This window comes from Gorilla gorilla, chromosome 5 (genome assembly GCF_029281585.2).
Source record: "Gorilla gorilla gorilla isolate KB3781 chromosome 5, NHGRI_mGorGor1-v2.1_pri, whole genome shotgun sequence".
NCBI lineage: Eukaryota > Metazoa > Chordata > Mammalia > Primates > Hominidae > Gorilla > Gorilla gorilla.
In genome coordinates this window covers 168,838,629-168,862,487 of record NC_073229.2, presented here as the reverse complement: position 1 = coordinate 168,862,487, position 23,859 = coordinate 168,838,629, and the positions used below count along the sequence as shown (strand labels likewise).

The 23,859-nt window shown below is 36.7% G+C and overlaps 1 protein-coding gene across 8 annotated transcripts in view; it reads right to left on the bottom strand.

The window, feature by feature from the left end:
* The window catches only part of UTRN (utrophin), a 562,884-nt gene that overhangs the window by 135,638 nt on the left and 403,387 nt on the right, over window positions 1-23,859 (bottom strand). For all 8 annotated transcript variants that reach the window (XM_019029674.4, XM_063707928.1, XM_063707930.1 and 5 more), the window contains one exon: window positions 18,175-18,331. In XM_019029674.4, the coding sequence (XP_018885219.3) occupies window positions 18,175-18,331 (157 nt within the window). The remainder of the gene's footprint in view (window positions 1-18,174; window positions 18,332-23,859) is intronic.

The window sequence follows — 23,859 nt, the reverse complement described above, 5'->3', positions numbered from 1 at the left end:
TACTTTTTTTAAGAGACAGGGTCTCACTCTGTTGCCCAGGCTGGTACACCATCAAAGCTCACTGCAGCCTTGAACTTCCGGGCTCAAGTGATCTTTCTGCCTCAGCCTCTTAAGTAGCTAAACTACAGTTGCATGCCACCATACCAGGCTAATTAATTTTTTTTTAATAGGGACAGAGTCTTGCTATGTTGACCAGGCCAGTCTTGAACTCCTGGCCTCAAGTGATCCTCCTGACTTTTCTTCCCAAAGTACTGGGATTACAGGTGTGAGCACCACACCCAGCCCATTACTATTAAAATGATGCTAATCTAAAATTCTACCATGTTTCTCAGCTCTTGTCTCAGACTGAATTTCTTTCCAAAGCCTCTGTTCACTCTTACTTGTAGAGGAAGGTTCTAGCCATTTTACCTAGAGCTTTGGTTGACCAATGCCAGAACAAAGCCCTCCGTTTGCAGGAACATCTGAAAGTAGATGACTTAACTCTTCTAAGGGATAAATTATTTAATTATGAAAAAAATGGGCCAGGCGCAGTGGCTCAGGCTGGGCACAGTGGCTCATGCCTGTAGTATCAGCACTTTGGGAGGCTGAGGTGGGTGGATCATGAGGTCAGGAGTTTGAGACCAGCCTGACCAACATGGTGAAATCCCCGTCTCTACTAAAAATACAAAAATTAGCTGGGTGTGGTGGCAGGCACCTGTAATCCCAGCTACTTGGGAGGCTGAGGCAGGAGAGTCATTTGAACCCGGGAGGCGGAGGTTGCAGTGAGCCGAGATCGAGCCATTGCAGTCCAGCCTGGGCAACTGGGCGAGACTCCATCTCAAAAAAAAAAAAAAATGGAATTATGTGATTCTCCAAGATGAAGCCAAAATATTTCATAAGCAGAAAACTGTGTTGCAAGACTCTTATATCAGTTTAGATTCTTAGAAAGCAAAGAAATAAATGCAGTGGTTTTTTTGTGAACCGGTTTGTTCCAGAATAAAAGGGCAAAGCAATTCTCTAAGGAGGTATAAATGATCAGCTAGATGACATCACACACACTAATTTCAGATAAATATAAATTTCTTCAACTAATGTGTTTAACAAACCTTGGAGAGCTTTTCTCCTATCCTTCTAGGCATGACTAACCCACACATCAAACCAGTTCTCCTCTTCCTCTTTGTGGAGAGAACCTTGACTCAGGTGTCTGATATTCCAAAATTGTTTTCTAAATTTCTATACATCTACGAAGTACTAGTATTTCACTGCTAACAATACAAGGATCACTAATAATAGAACAAAAATGAGAAATCACAGGCCAGGGTATGGTAAAGCTTCACTTTCACACATTGCTGGAGGCAAAAAATTGGTTTGATCATTTGGGAAAGTAGGCTGGCAATATATCAAAAGTCATTACTATGGTCATATTGTGTGAAACAGGAATTTCACTTTTGGGAATATATCCTAAGAAAATGATCCAGAAAAGCTACGAACACAAAAGTGTTCATTATAACATTATTTATGATTTTTAAAAAATTGAAAGAAACTTAAATCTCCAACACCTGGAATATATTTAGGTTCTATGATATGGCCACAATAGAGGCCATTATGCAAACTTGAAAAGTTATTGTGATAATGACCACATAGCAATGTGAAGAAATAGGCATGACATGTATCTAAGTGAAAAAGATGACATAAAAACTCTGCACCCAAGTAAAACTATGCAAAAGGTAAATATGCAAAAAGGAAATAATTCAAAATGAAAAGGGTTGTTATGGTGATAAAATTATGGCCATGTTTTTATTCTTTATTTTATAAACTCTGTAATATATTATTATTTTTGTAATTAAAAATTATACTTTTAAGAAAGGAATGCCCACTAGAATTGAGCTCATTTAGCATTGAATAAACTACTGCTTTCAAAGAACAGCATTATTAAGAATTACAAATGTGTTTAGAAGCCCATTTTTTGTATTTGTAACAATCATAAAACTTTCCCTTTATATTTTGCTTCAATGACCTGGGGCTATATTTATTTATAAAATATAATGCATGACAACATAGTCACTGAAGGAGAGACTCCATATGTTTAAGTTTCTCCCTGCATTTGTTAAGAATCTCAACTCATCTAGCATTCAAAGGTATCAAATTCCTACAACAGAGAGAGGCACAAACACTGGAAGAATCTAGCAATATCCAGCACATACAGCTAAAAAAAAAAAAGCTATATTTTAAAAGCTATCTCAATAATTAAAGGTATGCCAATTCATTTTCCCTTATATAAAAATCTTTCCCATTCTTGATTTGAAAATTTAGGCAGTATTAAGATAGAGAAAAGATAACCTCTGAACTGACTACAATATCAAGGCATAAAGTGCCATTGTGTTATTTAATTTGCTTACATTTCAAATATGTCATGTAACTGAAATGATTTCTAGCTCTCGAGACAAGATTATTGCTTACACTTCTATGTCAGCTATTACCTTTATTAAATATTTGGCTATTTAAAGTAGGAATATTTTCTAAATGTAATATTCTTTAGAACGCAAATGAATAAAAAAGAATTACTGAGAAATAAAGAGACAAAAGGAGCATTCACACCAAAGGACATGTTCCCTTTGGGTATAGCTCTTTCAGTCAACATTCAACTTTTATCGAGCATCCAGAGTACCAAGCATAAAAAAAAAAAGACATAGAAAATAAGTCATTGTGTTAGATTCTGATAAATGCTATAGAAAAAGAAAGAAGTAGAAAAGGGTGAGGGGCGGAAAGAGAGAGAGAAGGAGTGCTCAGAGGGAGCTGCAGTTCAAGTAGAGAAGTTGAGTAAAGAAGGGGCATTTTGGGCAGAGCAGACAGCCTGGCACTGTGACTGAAAGCTCAGCAAGGGACCAGTGTGGCCGAAACCAGTGTGTCAGAGAAAAAACAGCAAGAGAGGAAATGAGCAAGGTGTGAGTAGGGGGTAGGTCAGATCAGGTAGGGCCTTGCAGACCATTCCGAGAGCTGTGGCTTTTCCTCTGAATAAGTTAGGAAGCCCCTACAGAGTTTGATTTATTTTAATGGGAACACTCTGGTTGCTGGACTGATACTTCCAGAGACAGAGGAGTGTGACAGGTGGTAGATTCAGATTCTATATTTTTAACAGAGAACCAACAGGATTTCCTAACAGACTGAAAATGAGAGAAAGGTAGGACTAAAGGTGATTATTATTTGTTACCTAAGCAACTGAAATAATATTCCTACCAACTGAAATGCTGAACACTGGGTAGAACACGTTATAGGGGCCAATTCAGGAAGCCAGTTTGGTCATATTAAGTGTGAGGTGTTTATTACACACTCAAATAGAGATGACATGTAAACAGATATATCTTTGGGAGTGCTTGGCATATAGATGGCATTTTTAAACCCAAGAAGGAGTGAATACAGAGAAGGTGACATGGCCTGACAAGTGACACATCCCAATTTTAGGAGACAGGGGAGAGAAGGAAGAACCAGGAAGGGAAACTGAGAAAGAGCTACCAGTGACGTAAGAAAAACATCAGGAGAGTGCGGTGTTCTAGAAGTCAAGTAGAGTCCGAGGAACAGTTAATAAGTCAGCAGGAAAGGTGAGGTCTTGGAATGAACCCCTAGTCAAAGCTCAGCCAACACTAACAAACAGAGACATCACAAATTACAACAAGGGGCATGTAACTCAGAGTGGGGCTCAGGATGGCTTCCTTACCTAAGGAGATGGAAAGATGCTTGAAGCAAGTTTTAAGAGGCATTCAATATTGTGTTACATGTGTCAGAATATATATGTTAATGTTCTTCGCAATGCAAGCAGGTCTGGCTATGTGATTGCAGACCTCAGTGTAACAGGGCCCCTTGTCCAAATATTACTAAGAATCTCAAAATGGCAGAAGAAGAACATTAAGCCAAGTGCAGAAACCTTGTAAGAGCAGAGCCCTGTGTGACTGCATGGGACAGCTGAGAAGCTGGCCCTAAATGCAGGGCAGCTGAACTATAACAAATAGAGGTATTGCTGGTACAGCACGCTTCTTTAGCTTTTGGTTTCAAAAAAGCAGTTAACTGCTTACTGGAGAATATAAGCAGAAAAAAATAAATGATGCAAACATGAGACAAATCTGCTAGAATGTAATTTACTTTTTTCCCAACTTGCTTTCAAAGCTAAATCAGCATATATGGATCTGAACTCATTACAGAATGACAGCAAAAAAGGGCAGAGCACTCATTAAATTTGATAGCACTAATAAAACTACATGAAAAAGGAGACAGAAAACAGGCTTACTTTCCATTGGTATGCAGACAAAATTAAAAAAAAATCTCCTACATAGTGCCTTGAAAGTTTTGGTTAACATCCCTCAATGAGCAGTTAATATACAAAATTCATTTTGGTTCCACCCCAGTGACATAAAAAATAATGCCTGAATCAGAATACTAAATATCAATGTTAAAAATGAGACAGAAATTCTTCTGCTTTTCATAGTAATAAAATAGTATCCTTCCCTGTACTTTCTTTTTTTTTTTTTTTTTTTGAGACAGAGTTTCACTCTTGTTTCCCAGGCTGGAGTGCAATGGCGCGATCTCGGCTCACTGCAACCTCCTCCTCCCGGGTTCAAGCGATTCTCCTGCCTCAGCCTCCCGAGTAGCTGGGATTACAGGCATGTGCCACTATGCCTGACAAATTTTGTATTTTTAGAAGAGACGGGGTTTCTCCATGTTGGTCAGGCTGGTCTAGAATTCCTGACCTCAGGTGATCCACCCACCTCAGCCTCCCAAAGTGCTGGGATTACAGGCATGAGCCACTGCACCCTGCTTTTTATTTTTTTATTTTTTTGAGACAGAGTTTCGCTCTTGTTGCCCAGGCTGGAGCACAATGCTGTGATCTTGGCTCACTGCAACCTCCAACTCCCAGGTTCAAGTGATTCTCCTGCCTCAGCCTCCCACGTAGCTGGGATTACAGGTATACACCACCATACCCAGCTGATTTTTTTGATTTTTTTTTTTAGTAGAGATGGGGTTTCACCATGTTGGTCAGGCTGGTCTTGAACTCCTGACCTCAGGTGATCCACTCACATCAGCCTCCCAAAGTGCTAAGATTACAGGCATGAGCCACTGCACCCGGCCCCCTGTACTCTTTAAAATACATGCACACATAAATGTATTCCTTCATCCAGCTAATATATGCAATACAGGTTGAGTATCTCTAATCCAAAATCTAAAATACACCAAAATCCAAACATTTCTGAGTATCAACATGTTACTCAAAGGAAATGCTCTTAGGAGCATTTTGAATTTCAGATTTTCTGATTAGGGATGGTCACCTGGTAAGTGTAATGCAAATATTCGAAAATATGAAAAAATCTGAAATCTAAATACTTTTGGTCCCAAATATTTCAGCTAAGGGATCCTCAATTAGTACCTATTCTAATGTGGCACTGGATTAGGTGCTGAACTTGTATTTTCTTCTTTCAGCCTTATTCTAAGTATCATCACAAAAGGAGGTAAGCAGCACCCCTTACTCTACTGCATACTCCAAAACATGCCATGGCTAATTTGGAGGATTTTCTCCCTAAAGCATTTTGGTAACACCTTTTAGTGATTTCTTACTTATTCCAAGGCATCTTTCAGCTCAAAAGCATCTTGCTCTGTGGAGCCTTTCCCAATCTTCCCAAGCACAAATAATCATGATTCGTGTCTCCTTGGCTATGTGCCCATGCCTGTATTACAGCACTTTTAATATCTACTGTAGTTACTTGTTTTCAAGCCTGCATCACTGCTAGACAGTGAAGTGAGCTCCATGATTGCAAAAATAGTCTTACAAACTCATGCATGCTTGGCACCTAGCAAAGTATGCAGCAAACATCAGGTACAATATAGAAGTTTCAACCTGAGTGAATATATGAACTGCTAGATAAAATAAATTATCTCTGGGCTAAATATGTGCAGAGGCAGTAAAATGATTGTTTTGCAAAAGGGTTCATTGGTTTTACAGGCCTCTGTTTCTTGCCTACATTTGTGATCCACTCTTAACTTTACCACCAGAGAGTGACACCTATTAGGCTGTCTCACCTCTCCCTCTAAACATGGACATTCTATGGCCCTTGGGGGTAAAGTTGCAATATTACATATTATGATTAGGAGACAAGTCCAGGTGCAGACAACTAAATGGGGTGTTGCAGGTAGGTGCAGGCTCACTGACAGAACTGCTGCTTCAGGCCTGCACACAAGTAACAGCTTGACTAATGGGTCTTAAAGAGCTGAGCGTTTAATAAGGAGTAAGTCAACACAGATTGGCAAAGGTTGGAGAGGAACTTGGAAAATAAATTTTTTTAATTTCAGAAAAAGACAAGTTTCCCACTGTAGGCAACCTTCTAACACAGCAAGACCTCAAAATTACAGAATTTCAGGCAGAGTCTCCGATTACTTTAGTAGGGAAAAAAAATTCTACCACACCTACGTGTGCACACACACACACACACACACAGCCTAAATTTAACAGTAGGGTGTTGTTGTTTTAAAGACAATGTTAGAATTTGTTATTTTAATGAGCAAGTTTGCTAATGTTTCTTGGCAATTCAGCTTAAGGCCAGATATGTTCTGAGTCTTATGTAATAAAGCTTGAATATAGGAAATAAACTGGGTTAAGCAAAGGCCAGAGTAGCCCTGAGGGAAAGAACACACAAACAAGAAATTATACCTGAATCATGCACTTTCAATTATTCTAGATTTGCTTTTCTAACATCAAATATGCATTGTATTGGAGAAAGGGTATTAGAGCTCTGATAATTGCTCCTACATAACTTAATATTTACATTGTTATGAAAATGAAGTGCAAATTGTACAGTAAAATCTGCATCTGCAATTTTATCCACTCAAGAGCATTTGACTAGAGTAAATCCATAACATTACAAACACTATATACATTGTAGGTGCATTATAGGTAATTGTTGACTGAATGATAAGCTCACATTCTTGAAAGGGAAGTTGCATGTAAGTGACCTCACCTTCTTCAAAACTTCAAAAATGATTCTAAAAATTCGATTGAAGTCATTAGATGGGAAGATTCAACTTTACCCATTTATTTTATTATTTATTAGTAAGCTGGTTTTTTTTTTTTTTTTTTTTTTGAGATGGGAGTCTCAATCTGTTGCCAGGCTGGAGTGCAGAGGTGCGATCTCGGTTCATTGCAACCTCCGCCCCCTGGGTTCAAGCGATTCTACTGCTTCAGCCTCCAACAAGTAGCTGAGATGATAGGCACCCGCCACCACACCTGACTAATTTTTATATTTTTAGCAGAGATGAGGTTTCACCATGTTGACCAGCCTAATCTAGAACTCCTGGCCTCAAGTGATCCACCCGCCTCGGCTTCCCAAAGTGCTGGGATTACAGGTGTGAGCCACAGTGCCTAGCCTATCCATTTATTTTAAAACAGTCCTTAAAACACTACATATTTTTTAAGTAGCAATTTATGTTAACATTTGAGGGAATTAAACATGTACTTACATGAAAAAAATAATGAGTGTGCTGTTTACCAAACTGATACTTGCAAAGACTAGAAGGTGACCCTTGTCTAATTTGACGGGTTAATCTAGATAGTAATTGAAAGCTAGTTCTGTTGGGTTATACTAGGTGGTAAATAACAGGTATTAATACAGTTTTATTTAGTTAAAACTGCTCATGTAGCCTATATAGTTTTAAACAAAATAAAAATGATCAAAACTATCAGAAAAGACTCCCAACAATTATGGGAAAAGATATCAGCCACCTTTTACTGAGTGTTTACTATGTGCTAGGCCCCAGGTCTCAAATGTTTATGTATTGTTGAAGCACTGAACAAAGTATTTATTATTGATGTTGCTGAAAATATATCAACGTTCTGAGACACTGATTAAAACACCCAAGAAAGTACGCACATTTAATTAAGGATCAACAATACACTGAAGTTTCATAATAGCAGTGCCTGGGGCATTTACACTACGGAATGAAAGGATGCCAATCTGTGAATCACTCATTTCTGTGTGTAAGAGAAGGGTTTTGAGCTGAGTCTTTGCTATGGGGCTTCCTGCCTGCTCATCACTAGGGTATGCTACATTTTTCTAGCAGCATCAACATCACTAGCTAGTTGGCTTTTCTGCTTTGTTTCTGGCCTGTAGAATGATTGTCATGTTTTGGAGCCCACAATGCCATGTTTGGTTTTCTGTTTTTTATATTTGATCTATAACCGCGAGGTGTTTGAACATAGGAGATGCTTTAAAGCATTGCTTTATATCCCTATTCTAAGGGGAAATCTCAGAGCCATCACCTAAACATTTAAATGTAAAGTATTCCCTCTGGATACAGCCAACAAACCACAAGCACAGGGCTTTTAGTAATAGGAATTATTAAAATATATCACTGAGGTGCAGAGGCTATACCTTATTGCTCTTCGTACAGAAGCATCAACTTTAACATTAAGACATTTGGTGAATAGTGTGGATAGGTGGGTGGATGGATGGGGAATGAAATGATTGGCACCACTATTATCAAAGAGTAACTTTGAAAAGGAGTCATTAAATCATTTATGTACATATAAAGGACTAGAATATATAAAGATAGTTCGGAATCAGAAGACTCAGAATATATGAGTTTCTATAAATCAACCCCTAAATAAAGGTTGTATATAGTGGCATTCAAAACTTGCATTTATGAGATCATACCTTTTGGAATAATTAAATTAGTGTTAAGTTCTTTGTCTCTTCACAAAATTCCATCTGATATTCTTTAGACATCTTAAATTAGCAGTGAGAGTTTACGTCAAATTAATCAGTATTGTGTTGCTTGAAATAAAATAAATCAAACTATTACCTTAAGATTAGAGAATGAATTAGAAATCAAGTACAAGGTCCCTTTCTTTCTATGGGAACTTTTAGGGAATAAAAAACCTTGGCTAATATTAGTATCAAGCCATTTGAGGGTTGATCTTGATTGATTCTAATTATGTACTTTTGAGCTGTAAGACAAGAGTTCTTTGTAGCTAAAAAGATTTTTAAACTTTATTACAAAAAGGAAAAGACCTAAAAAGTAGATCAGAAAAAATACTAACAGAATTTATAATAATAGACAAGACTGAATGAAAAGAGAAGCAACTTTATTTCAGTAAGCTAAAACATATCTGAAAAAATTGGTTTTAAAAGTTATTTTATGTTCTGTTTAAAGCTACATCATAATGTTATAATTGAAAAGAGTTCTATATTCCCTTAAAGAAGAGATTGGAAATAAATGGGTACATGAACTAAAAGCTTGCCCGAATTGCAACGAAGTGCTATGGTTTGAATGTCCCCTCCAAAACTCAAGATGAAATTTAAGTGACACTGTGCTGATATTAAGAGGAGCAGCCTTTAAGCGGTGATTAGGTCATGAGGGTTTGACCTTCATGAATGGACTAATGTCATTATCACAGTGGGAATGGGTTAGTTATAGCGGGAGTGGGCTCAAAGGATAAGTTCAGCTTCCATCTCCTCTCTGTCATGAACACTCTCTTGCCTTTGTGCTTTCCACCATTGGATGACACAGCAGGAAGACCCTCATCAGACACAGGCCCTTGATTTGAACTTCCCCGCCTCTGGAACTGTGAGCCCAGCCTCCAAAAGTGTGAGCCAAATAAATCTCTGTTCCTTATAAATGACTCAGTCCCTGACATTCTGTTATAGCAGCAAAAGACAGACTAAAACACCAAGGGAGAAAAGTTGGGGTTACAGAAGTGGATGACTGGGCAAAGACAACCTGAGATTTGGGATAACAATGTGCAGTTCACAGCTCAGCCATAACCTTTTGGGAAATGATTTCTCAAAACACAGAGAACAGGAACTCTAAGTTTAAGCAGAGGATCTCCCTTGAATGTAAATTGCATGTAAACAGGGACTGTGTTTTATTCTATACCAGGACCTCTCTGGTGTCTTAGATCCTAGAAGAACTCAGAGGGGACGAAGGCGTGAGGAGTCAGAGGCCTGAGGAGTCAGAGCCTCTAGAGAAGAAAGGAAAATATGAGAGGCCAAAGGCAAAGCCTCTAAACACTTTATCTAAAAAATGGCACTCTTTTTTATCGATTCAGTTTTGGGACTGGAAAATACAGAAGACTTCTTGGTTTATACATGGTCTTGTAAAGGAATCAGTACTTACAATACTATTGCAATTCCAAGTATTGCAGCAATCGCAGAATTACCTCTGGACTACAAATTTACAAGATTCTCTTCAAGCAATTCAAAAATAGCTGGCTACTATCCAAACCTTCCATTGGTCTTATCAAATGATCAGACACTGATAACCAAATAAGTTATCTTTACTGAAAAGTGAAGTGAAGACCCATATATGCAGCTAAAAAAAAAAAAGTTAATTTTCAAAAAAATACTGTAAAAGGCTTTAAGAAACGAGTTTTTAATGAAAATTGACCAAGAAGTTGATATTTGTCCATAGGTCTCCTTTTATAAGCCATCTTGATGTTTAACAACTCTTATTATATTAAAATCTGAATATCCTAGAACTTAAAAGAACCTTATTGAAATTTTCTATACGAATAGTTTTGAGATTAGAAGTCACCTGGGGACACACACCACACACACACATTCACTCTTACACAAATGCCTAGTCCAGCAGTTCTCAAAGTGTGGTCAATAGACTAATAGCATAACATTACCTGAGAACTTGATAATGCACATTTGCAGGCCCCACCCAAAACCTGCTGAATCAGAAGCTCTGAAAGTGGGGCCTACCAATCTGTGGCTTAACAAGCCCATCAGGTGATTCTGATTTACACTATAGGTTGAGCCCATATCCTCCAGAGACTGGCTTAATTGTCCTGGGTAAATATAACTGAGCATTGATATCTTTTATATGTCCTAGGAAAGTGCAGCCAGAATTGAAAACAACTGATCTATACCAATTCTTTCAATTAATAGCCTCACTGAGTCCAGTGAGATTAAGTGATTTTTCCAAGCTATTAGGTTTTATGCTATTCTTGTGTTCTCCCAAACAACAAAATAAAGAGACATGATTTCTTCCCTGATCATACAGCAAGTATGGAACAGAGATGGTCTAGAAGTCAACTATCTCAACCTCCATTGTTACCCATTAGGTTTTTTTCTCTCTAATAATGTTAAAGGCTATTTAATTTATTTCATCAACTTTAACCCTTACATTCTCAACTGGGAACAAAAATTGGTTCTTGGGGTGAAAAAAATCTTAGATATGGATTGTGACCTTCCAAAATCAGCCTACCCAACAAAATCTTTTGTATTAATTTCTCTCATTAGGAAGAAATTTATAGTTAAAGCTATTTAATTTAATTTGAATTTAATTTTTGTAATTGAAAAGGAGGGTAATGATAAAAAGGTTGAGAAAAAATGCTTTAAAGGGTTTTACAGGCATACTACAATCCAGGATTGCTGTGTTCTATGTGCTATGTATAGTCCTATTAGTAGCTATTTGTTGCAAGATACTTGGAGCCAAATAATATTTACAGTATAGGTTCCTGGCTACTCTTTATGCTGTAATTTCACTCTGTCTATCATGGGCAGTATTAGGAAATACACTGGGTTTTCACACACTATCAGTATTTTACCTGGATCGTAGTGGAGAATTTAGCATATTGATGCATGCAATGGAAAAAAAAAGAATTTTGTTAAAATTTGTAAATGTTCAGAAAAATCCCAGATATACAGTGGGATGAGTATCTCTGGGTAGGTAAAAAAAATTACAGAAAATTTTCCCTCACAGTCAGTAGCTTTGTTTGATATTTACCAATAAGTATATGATGACATACTTGAAATGTATTTCCAGAACGTCACTGGAATATTATAATGAGAATACGTAATCAAGTTTAGGACTAAATGAAAGATGCTGTCTCATATATGCTTTAAATAGAGAATTGATTTCTTTTCAAAACAAAGCTATTTTTCCTTAAAAAAATAAAATTAACTGCCAGGCATATAGTAAGTAAATGAAAGTAAGAGAGGGAAGGAGGGATGAAAACTCAGGTTTGCTTAAACTACACTGTGCCTCTCATGTTCCACTACCATAAGTAAGAGGACTGGACTCTTATTTCTTAGGGTTCTTTCAGTCCAGTAATTGACAATTCTAAATTATACATGCATATACACTAAATAAAGACTTTTCCTGATCAACAGAATATGACAGCAGAGGAAAAGGACATTTTCAAGGACTTAAAAAAAAAAAAAGCTGCCCTGAAATATACAGCAATCTCTTACACACCCATAAGAGATTTTGATTTTAAGAAAAGACTCAGCATAAGTTAGAGACTTATGTTTATGTTCGAACACTGGCCAAAAACTATTAAATAAACTCTTAGGAAGGGAATTCTTGGATGCAAGGCTAAGGTTAAACTATGCTTAGACTATTCAATAATTATGACTGATGATGTTCAGTAAGATAAATAATTACAGGTAGGTACCACACTTCTTCAAATATTGCTCTAAATCTACAAATGCATAATCATTAGCCCTAATTGTAATAATGTAGATTTATATTAGTATGAATTAATGTTAATTATATATATTTTATATAATATTTATAGTAATGTAATTTTAAAACATTATTCTTGGCAATTTGTAAAGAAGGTTGCTTTTGACAGAATATACATAATTAAATAAAATTATACACTGCCCTTCAGCACTTTACTTTTCCTAAATTGCTTTCATTTCCACTATTTCATTTGATTGTCAGAACAATTCTATGTAGAAATGGAACTACTTGCTACAGTTTGAATGTCTATGTGTCACCAAAATTTACAGGTTGAAATCCTAACTCCCATAGTGATGGTATTGGGAGGTGGGTCTTTGGAAGGTGATTAGGGCATGAGTGAGGAGCTGTCATCAATGGGATCAGTATCATATAAAAGACTACCTTCCACTATGGGAGGACATAGTGAGATGACATCATCCATGAACCAGACAGTGGGCCCTTGGCAGACACCAAACCTACTAGTGCACTGATCTTGAACTTCTCCGCCTTCAGAACTGTAAGAAATAAATTTCTATTGTTTATAAGCCACCCAGTTTATAGTATTTTGTTACTGCAGCCCAGAGGAACTAAGATACTACTTATTTCCATACACTGAAGCTTGGGTAAGTCAAATGACTTTTTCAGGGTCACCCAGGTCATCAGTGACAGAGCCAGCCTTTAAATAAAAGTATTCTCATTCTAGCTCAGTGCCTTTTCTACTACCAGTACCTCACTCACACCTCTAACCCAAATTATCACACCTATGAGGAGCCAACAACCCTCCTTACCTGCCTCCAGTGCACCCTAAAACCCATGGCCACACATAATTCACAGTAGATTATCTACATTACAGATCTTGTGTCTCACATTAAAAAATGTGACACTGGACTTTCAAACCTTTACTCACAAAGCAACAGCAAATGTCACAACCTATAAAGAAAATATGAAAACTTCATGTTTTTGGGTTTTTTTGTTTGTTTTTGAGATGGAGTCTCACTGTGTCGCCAGGCTGGAGTGCAGTGGCGTGATCTTGGCTCACTGCAACCTCTGCCTCCTGGATTCCAGCAGTTCTCCTGCTTCAGCCCTCCCAAATAGCTGGGACTACAGGCGCATGCCACCACACCCAGCTAATTTTTGTATTTTTAGTAGAGGCGGGGTTTCACCATGTTGGCCAGGAAGGTCTCGATCTCTCGACCTCGTGATCCGCCTGCCTTAGCCTCCCAAGTGCTAGGATTACAGGTGTGAGCCACCGCGCCCAGCCAGAAAATTCATCTTTTAAGCTTTTATTTCTTCCCTCGAGTTTTTCTTTTCTGTAAGGGTAATGTCAAACATGATGGCAACTAACTTATTAATACATGATGGCTACCCTGGAAGGAATCATGGAATCCTCCAGCCCTGTGACTTCAGCAATGACCTACAAAGAATGCTTACCCCAAACCCAACACACCTTTCTATACTGTATCATGTTCTAGAGGAAGCAGATAACGGGAGGGTTTTTTCTATAAATTCTGTGAATCAATTTATTCAGCTAATCTATACTGAGTACTAATTTAGCAGAAAGCTAGCATTATACACTAAAATATTAGTTCTTGAGAATAATATGTTAATATTCATTTCTTTATTGTCCATTTTTGGAAGGCAGCTAAAGAAAAAGATAGGGTGAAAAAGGTGGCTTCATATTCTTTCATAAACTAAGCTAGGAAACTGACATAATAGAGCAAAAAAGAGGGAACAGACTCAAGAAAAAACAAAAACAAAAATGTGAGGATATATCTCCAGTGCTTAGAATGGTGCTAGGACATAAAAGTTATTTGGTAAGTAGGTTTTAAATGGATGATGAATATATTTGGAGTCAGACAGACCTAAGACCTACTGCTCCACTTGTGCAATGGATTGCATCCTGTCACTGTTTGTGCTGGTATCCTCTCTCCTGCATCACTGATTCTTCCCACTTCACAGAATCATTCTTACCAGCATAGAACATGCTGAATAATAAAATAATATTAATATATTATTTCATAATTCACCACTCAGCAATGAGTTATAAAACCACTACTTGACCCTACATTCTTTCTTCAGCTACTATCTGATTTTTCTGTTACCTTTGTTGTAAAAGTCCTTAAAATGGTTTTCTGTACTTTTGTTCATATTCTCTCTTGAATCTACTCCAATCATGCTTCCAACTCCATCATGCCACTGTAACACCTCTTGTCCAAGGTCAACAAGATGGTCTCGAGATGATTAATTTTCTGTCCTCATCTTATTTAACCTCTCAGCAATATTTGATCCTTGTGATCACGCCCTCCTTCATAACACACTTTCCTCCTTTGGCATCCTGGACTCTGTTCTCTCTTGGTTCTTCTAGCCTTCTGGCTCTTCCTTCTCAGTTTCCTCATTTTCCCAACCTCTGAAGTTGTGGCTTCTCAGGGCTCATTACTTAGAATATTTTTTTTTCCCTTGGTATAATCACTTACAATCTCTCCCTATAGGTGATCTCATCCAATCCCAGGGCTGATATACAGGCTGACAATTTTGATCTCTAATCCTGATCTTTCTTCTAACTCATCTCTAATCCTGATCTTTCTTCTAACTTCAGATTTATATATCCAACAGCTTAAACATCTATAAGCTTAACATGTCAAACATCGAGCTCTTACATTTCCTTCCCAGACTGCTCCTCCAGCAGTTTTCTTATCTCTCTAAAAGGTACTTCCATTTTCCATTTGCTTTGTCCAAAAAATCTTTGACTTCTGACATCTTTGGCTCTTCTTCTCACATTCCACACATCTAATCCATCAGCAAATTTTGTTGATTCTTTCCAAATGTCTTCAGAAAGCAGTTACTCTTCATCATCTCTCCTGCTATACCCTTTTCCAATTCACCACCACTTGGGTTATTGAAATAGTGCTGAACTCCTCTGTATTCTACTCTTCATAATTTACCTATATTATTACATAATATTAGATCACAGCACTATAGATACCTACATCTTCCATGGCTTCCTCTCTCATTGAGTAAAATCCAAAGTCCTTAAGAAAGAATATTCAAGGACCTAAATGATCTGAATCTCTTTCTCCCACCCGCCACCCCAGCTTCATCTCCTATCTACCATATTTGGCTAAAATTTTTCAAACATATTGGTCTCCCAGCTATTCCTCAAATATGCCCCAAACATTGCAGGCTCTGTGGCCTTTGTGCTCTCTGCCTCCTTTCCCTAAATGTTCTACTTTCAAGAGGGGTTGCTAAGTGCTTACTACATCACTCCAGGTCTCTGTTCAAAAATCACCCAATTTGTGACACTTTCCTGACCTTCTCCATATAAAATAGCACCTTGGCCTATAATCTCACATCCTCCTGTATCTTCTTGACCTTGCTTTATTTTTGTTATTACCGTAGGACATATATATTTATTGCCTATTTGTCTAGTGTCCATCTCTCACAATCAGGTAAGAACCTGGTTTTGTTCATTATTGAGTCACCAGTGACCAGAATATGCTGGTTCATATTAGGCACTCAATAAATACTTGCTGAATAAATGAGCCAATTGTATTACCATCATTATCAGTATTATCTTCATTACCTAAAGGCTTAGGTCTCAAGGACTGAAGCAGAGCAACTGCCTGCAGTGCTCTAAGATAGAGCAAAACACAACCTAAATCCAGGTTACCTTGCTGGGAGGGAGGCCAAAATACAGCCAGGACAGACTGAGAGGCTGATACGTACTTTATGTGCTAAGGCCAGAAGAGGAAAATCATTTCATACCTCAAGATTTGGATTTCAGTAAACACTATTAGCATATGGCCATAAGCAGCTTGTATTCCTTACAGAGCACATCTATTAGAAGAGCTTTGTGTTATTCTGTTTCATCCCTAATACTGTAACCCACAAAAAGTGACTACTGTATGAATAATTAATAGAAGCAAAAGTTAGAAAAAGTTAGGAGAGAATGTGATTTTCTTAAATCGGTCATTTTAAATCTTCTATTATTATTATTATCTTGCATATCACACATCAATGGTGTTTTCCTTTTTCTTATCTTGGAGCTATTTCTCTATCATATTCCTGCTTCAAGTAGAAAGAAAAAAAATACACCCAAATGGTAATTTTGATAATCTAGTCACAAGGGTTCAAAAAGCAAATAAATAAATTTCAGGGTCTTATCATTTTGTATTAAAGCAACTTATTACATAAATGACATTTTCCTTTAGGAGACGTGTGCATTCGTGTTTGTCATTTTTAAAATGGAAATAGAATCATAGTGTCACCTTAAAATGACCAGATTTAGAATGAGAACTTTCATTACATGGGAGAAGTAAAAAATACAATAAAATAAGATGATATGTATATACAAGAAAATGGGCATAAAGAGATATTAAAGAAATCAATGGAAAGTGAACAAGGCACAAATTTAATCACACAAGGATCTAAGGATTAATGTGTCAGTTGATAACATTTCAGCATATCTTTTGGCTGATAAAAGTAAAGTGTACATTTGCATAGGAACAGAAATTTGAGCAGTATAAAAATGTAATCAAAGAAAGGGCTTGGCTCAGAAAAGTAAAACACATAAAATGATTTTAAATAGTATGGTCTTCATCTGCATTACTTTTTTTTTTTTTTTTTACTACAAGTCCTTATTTTTCACTTTTATTAAACACAAACAAGATAGTTTGTAATTCCTTATGACTCGATGACTTTTGAATTTAAGATTAATTTGTAGTTTAAAAATTTTCTCAGGTCGGGTGAGGTGGCTCACGCCTGTAATCCCAGCACTTTGGGTGGCTGAGGAAGACAGATCACCTGAGGTCAGGAGTTCGAGACCAGCCTGACCAACATGGTGAAATCCCGTCCCTAGTAAAAATACAAAAATTAGCCGGGCATGGTGGCATGTGCCTGTAGTCCCAGCTACTTGGGAGGCTGAGGCAGGAGAATCTCTTGGACCCAGGAGGTGAAGGCTGCAGTGAGCTGAGATCATGCCACTGCACTCCAGCCTGGGCAACAGAGCGAGACTCCATCTAAAAAAAAAAATACAAAATACAAAATTAGCTGGGGGTGGTGGCAGGTGCCTGTAGTCCCAGCTACTTGGGAGGCTGAGGCAGGAAAATCACTTGAACCTGGGAGGCGGAGGTTGCAGTGAGCTGTGATCATGCCACTGCACTCCAACCTGGGTGACAGAGCAAGACTTCGTCTTAAAAAAAAAAAACAAAGTTAGTTGGGTGTGATGGCAGGCACCCGTAGTCCCAGCTACTTGGGAGACTGAGGCAGGAGAATCGCTTGAACCCAGGAAGTGGAGGCTGCAGTGAGCCGAGATCATGCCATTGTACTCCAGCCTGGGCAACAAGAGTGAAACTTGGTAAAACAAACAAACAAACAAAAAAACCCAAAAAAACCCAAAACCTCAATATATTATGATTCTAAAACCTATTAGAAATTTAGATAAACTTCATAATAAGCTAAAAGCAATATTATACTTTAGATACTGGCAGTGTTTGAAAAAAATTTAGTTAAATGTGAAGATAATACAAATGGAAACAATGTATGCACTTTAAACATCTACTGGCAACTAAAAGCAGACGGTGGTGGGGGGGGGGCGGGGAATCCTGTGATAATTGGTTCAACTCTGATACTTATCTGTAATTGTATTTCAAATATCTACCTCACTAGAATTTGAATTAAGCGACTCACTACAGGTTATCCACTTACCTTACAATGGTCATACTGGAGCTGTAAGGCTGGAACATCTCCTCCAATAGGCATTTGTTTCTTAAGCTCTTCATCTTTCATATTCAGCCATTTGATCAGTTCTTCTAAGGACATCAGCAACCTGTTCCACTTCTCAGCGCTGGCCTCCAAATGGGCCCTGTTGAGAGATAATAATAATAATAATAACCACATTTAGAAATGCAAATTACATTCACAAAATTATCTACCTTCCTTTAGCATAATAATCTTATCTGACCAAGTAATGTTTACTTCCACAAAAGAGACTGACTCCTTGTAAATACATATATATGTATTTATAATATATTATATTATACATATATATGTATGATATACCTATATACAATATGTATATTACATAAATATATATATTTACACATATGTATACACACATATATCCATTTCCTGTAAGAAACAGCTATTTTGAATAGGCTATAATATTCAGAGGATTTATTGGTAATAACTATCAAAATTTAAAACACAGACCTATACAAAATGAAGGCTTTCAAGAAGGATGTCCGTGATAGAATGTACAATTATAAACCAAGTTTTGATAGTTTATGTATAGTATATACGCACATCCAAATATATTTTTTTCTCATTTTATTTCTATACATGGAGAGAGAGGAAAATAACCACTAAGAGCACAGTAAATACCTAATTTTAGCTATTTTTACACCATTTAAGGATTTACAACAGACTCATAATATTTTTCTTTCCAAAGAAAAAAAACACCGACTAATTTTTTTTTTTTTTTTTTTTTTTTTTTGAGAGAGAGTATTGCTCTGTCACCCAGGCTGGAGTGCAGTGGCGCAATCTCGGCTCACTGCGACCTCCGCCTCCTGGGTTCAAACTATTCTGCTGCCTCAGCCTCCTGAATACAGCTGGAATTACAGGCTTGTGCCACCATGCCCGGTTAATTTTTGTATTTTTAGTAGAGACGGGATTTCACCATGTTGTTCAGCCTGGTCTGAAACTCCTGACCTCATGATCCACCCGCCAGGGACTCCCAAAGTGCTGGGATTACAGGTGTGAGCCACTGCGCCCGGTCTTGATTAACTTTTTTAGGAATGGAAATTACTGATGTGTTACTTTCTCTTGTAACCAAAAACTCCTTCTCTTGTAACCAAAAAGCAGAACAATAGCAATGTTTACTTCAAAAAGTTGGAAAATAATCAGGCATTGCTTCGACAGCATACTATTTGGCTTAAGGCTGACCAATGTCTAGTGACAAATGACCAGTGTGAATAGAGAACAGTTGGGCAAAAGTCACTGCAGTACTTTATACTCTCATTTAAAGGTGAGGTCTTTGTTTCAATAATAATTTCTGCATTTAACACAGAAATGCACCTTCAGATTCTTAGATTATGAACTCCATAATCACAGATATGTTTAGGAAATACATTCTGATGTGGTTAAGGTTCCAATAAGAGCAAAGGCCCTTGAGAATAGGAGTGTAAATCTATGCACATGTTCCTTTTTTGCTCTTGTTAGGGCCCTGGTGAAAGCCCACTTATCCAGCCTCAGGCCCACTGGTGGGCTGGATTTGAAAATATGGATCAGTCAGAAACAACTCCAGCGACTCAAGGAATCGAACTGGACTTGACTGAATCCTGCATCATCCCAGAGGGCAGACTGTGAATGTGGGCTTATGCCTTAACTTGGGGAAATGGAATTACTGTGACTGCCCATGATCTTTGAGGTTTAGAGGTGTAACAAGGCACATGTCTGCCTTTCATCAGCATATGCTGATTAAAAAACGCTAAATGTGAAATAATAAAAAAAAGTTTAAATACAGAACGAAGTTCAAAGCATTTTGTAAATCTCTGAGAACAGTATGATTAGAAAATTTATTTTCTTATATTTATGATCAGCTCTATTTATTCCACAGGTGCTACAATTGAACTCATTTTACAAAACTGTGGTTAACAAGGTCCTGATTCTGCTTGAGCTCCAGCTTTTCTGTGTTCATATTGATTAACTTTAGGCCAAATATGTAATTACCTTTCCCTGATAACTAATAATTTCATTTGTCACAGAGCAGAACTAAATAATTTCAATTACATTAACTGAAAGTTCTCTGTAGTTCTAAGCCATTTTGCAGCAAATAAATTTGACTGAGCTACTGCAATTTCTTTCCAATATTTTTAATTGCAAAACCAGCTAGAAATCAGATGTCCTCAATCAAGAAGCACTTGAGTGTCTCCGTGTGCAAAACATTTATACGTGTTCCCTGCCCTTTTATTTCAGATGATATGATCCTGCATCTTCAATGTCTGTAGTTTAACTCAATAATCAAGAACTAAATCACACATTATATTCCTTTGAAATTGAGTTGCAAACACTTATTGTATTGAAATGCACACAAACATATTTTCCAATGCAGTCTTCTTTGACTGCACAGAAATAATGAAACTGATTACTGAAACTTACAGTATTTAGAATCTGAAAAACTATCTATTAATTATGAGGATGAAGACAATACTTTTTAAAAGAAATGCTGAAGTGGCTTTGAAATCAAAAAGAAAACATTGGTATATGTGTGCTTCTCTGAATCTTCGATTTTTCATAGTAAAAAGCAAGTTGATCTGCCAGAATCTTTGTCTGGCAATTCTGTTCTGGTTATTCTCAAATAGATTATAACTATGTGTTTAGTGGATTACTACCATATGCTCAAATAAATGCATGCTTCTGTAGCAGCCTTCAGTGTTCTAGTTTCATTTTAATTCTTTCATCTTGAAAGATGAAAGCCTTTTCTTGGGCAACAGGTCAAATGCTTTGTAAGAAGAAACTTTAAATTTGCGTTCAGCTTAGTGGTACTTTCTCAATTATCCTATAAGCATTTTAAAACTTAAATTTCTCTAAGACTATTGATAACTAGTGATCAACCAGATTTTCAAAATCTTCACATAAAACATTTTTTTATCAAACATATCTGTGGGCATTCATATTTTTAGACAATTGACTTATTCTAACATCTCAGCTGCTTCAGTTCACTCCTTTAGTACTTTGATATGCACAAAGTAATAAACACTTTTATCGATTGCATTATCAACCTAGGATGATGTCTACTACAGAATATCTTTTACGCAAGTTACCCCTTTTAAAATTGAATCATTTTTTACAACTCTATAAGTATTTTTAAGTGACCAGTTATTCTTAAAAAACGTAATGCAAAAACATGTTAGAAGGTAAAGACCCATAAAAACAGTACTTCATCATTTAAGCATAGTAGAAAGGAATTATGGAAGTAACTACAAACCAATATCTGTTTTAAATCAGCAAAAGCCTCCACCTTTCAAACAAACTGTATCTTCAAGCAAGTTATTATTCCTTCTCCCAGTGTACAGATATGAAAGGAAATAGTGTGAGTAAGTGTGTGAAGGAGCATTGGTTAAAATAAAATACAGTTTTTCATTTACTCAGTACAAGCAAACATTTACGGAGCACCCACTCTGGCAGATATCCCATCCTCTGTTGTGTAATGACTACCCAGAATCAAATGTCCAATTTGCTATTCTTACTACAAAAGTACATATATATTTTTTGGTTTATGGTAAAATCTCCAAACTATAAATTGGGTTATAATGAAAGAAAATACCTTAATTAGTCCAAGAACAACAAGTAACTTTAAAAGATTGTTCCTGCTCCCAGGAAAGGAATTAAGACATATTAGGAGAAAAGAGCCAAGTCTTCAGAATTCAGTCTGACGGTGCTGAAAAGAACACCAAAGCCATGATTCCAATACGGTAGACATCAGCAGCATGTGGCTATTTAAATTTTAATTTAGGATAAATAAAATGAGTAAATTTTGAAATTCAGATTATCAGTTGCACTGGTCACATTTCAAGTGCTCAGTAGGCCACATATGGCTAGCAGCTATTGTATTAACCAGTGTAGATATAGATAATTTCTATCATTGGAGAAAGTTCTATTAGAATGTGCTACACTAGAGAAACCAGAAAAAAAAAGAGAGCAGTTGAATCTTCCTCTATTAGATTTGTAAAAAAAAAAAAAAAAAAAATTTAGTAGTTTTACAATATGGTTAGGAAAAGCAACTATCTAAGGCTAAACATAGTGTCAATGACACTGTAAAATGTGGTAACATTAGATTTAAATCATGATGTTAAAGGTTAATCTTCTCTACGGGCTTTTAAAAAGGTGCCCTGAATCTTTAAGAGACTCATAAAAGAAAGGGAAGATAGAATTTTATCTTTGAACTCTGTTTTCATTAGATTTGACAATTTTACTGGCCTTTGAAACCATATGTTAATAAAGATCTATATTAAATATCATTATGCTGATAAATGGATATTTAATTAAGACAATCTCAAATTAAATAAATTTAACATGAAAATTTAAACCCATGTTATCCACAGCAGAGAACTTATTAGTGTATTTCCAATTCATATTTTTCCAGTGAGTAAAAAATATAATCAAAATTCCTGACAGCCTGTCTTCTAGCTGACGTTTCAAATCATTAGCATTCTTCTCTTGTACAGATTGAAGTGAAATTTATCATTGTATGTATTGTTTTAGATGCTAAAGGAGATGTAGCATGTTGGATTTTAGCATATAAAAAGTTTAGGCTGAGCGCAGTGGCTCACGCCTGTAATCCCAGAACTTTGGGAGGCTGAGGTGGGTGAATCACAAGGTCAGGAGTTCAAGAGCAGCCTGGCCAACACGGTGAAACCCCATCTCTACTAAAAATACAAAAAATTAGCTGGGCGTAATGGCGGGTGCCTTTAATCCCAGCTACTTGGGAGGCTGAGGCAGGAGAATCGCTTGAACCCAGGAGGCGGAGGTTGCAATGAGCTGAGATCATGCCAGTGCACTCCAGCCCTGGCAACACAGTGAGACTCTGTCTCAAAAAAAAAAAAAAAAAAAAAAGTTTAATCATGGCTATCCAAAGAGACTGAAAAATAACGTTTAAGATATTAACCTATGGTATTGAGCCACATATTATTACATTGTTCCAATGGCCACACCATGGTCAAAGAAGTTAATACCTGTAAAACACTTAGGGTAGATCTAGCATATAAATATTAGCTGTTATTATGATCTTAGCAGACATTTTCTTTTTAAAAAATTATGATAAATTAGAGCAAATGTTTCCTGCCATGACATTTTATGCTATAAAACTTTAATGTCAACTTTAGCACAATAAAAGCATAATGTGAAATACAGAACAAATGCATGTTAAATACTCCAAGTAGCATAAAGAGTGTCAATCAGATGGCCTCATTCTCAAAAAAAAAAAAAAAAGGCCACCTGCAGAGAGAGAATTTGGGGACTAAAAAGGATCAAAATCTTTTAAAACAGGCATGGTGATATCAGAGCAGAACTGTAGGAGACTGAGACACAAAAAAACCATTCAAAAGATCAACTTATCCAGGAGCTGGATTTTTGAAAAAAAATGAAATAAAATAGATAGACTGCTAGCAAGACTAATGAAGAAGAAAAGAGAGAAGACTCAAATAAACACAATCAGAAATGACAAAAGGGATATCACCACTGACCCCACAAAAATACAACCATCAGAGAATATTATGAACACCTCTATGCACATAAACTAGAAAATCTAGAAGAAATGGATAAATTCCTGGACACATACATTCTCCCAGGACTGAACCAAGAAAAGATTGAATCCCTGAACAGCCCAATAAT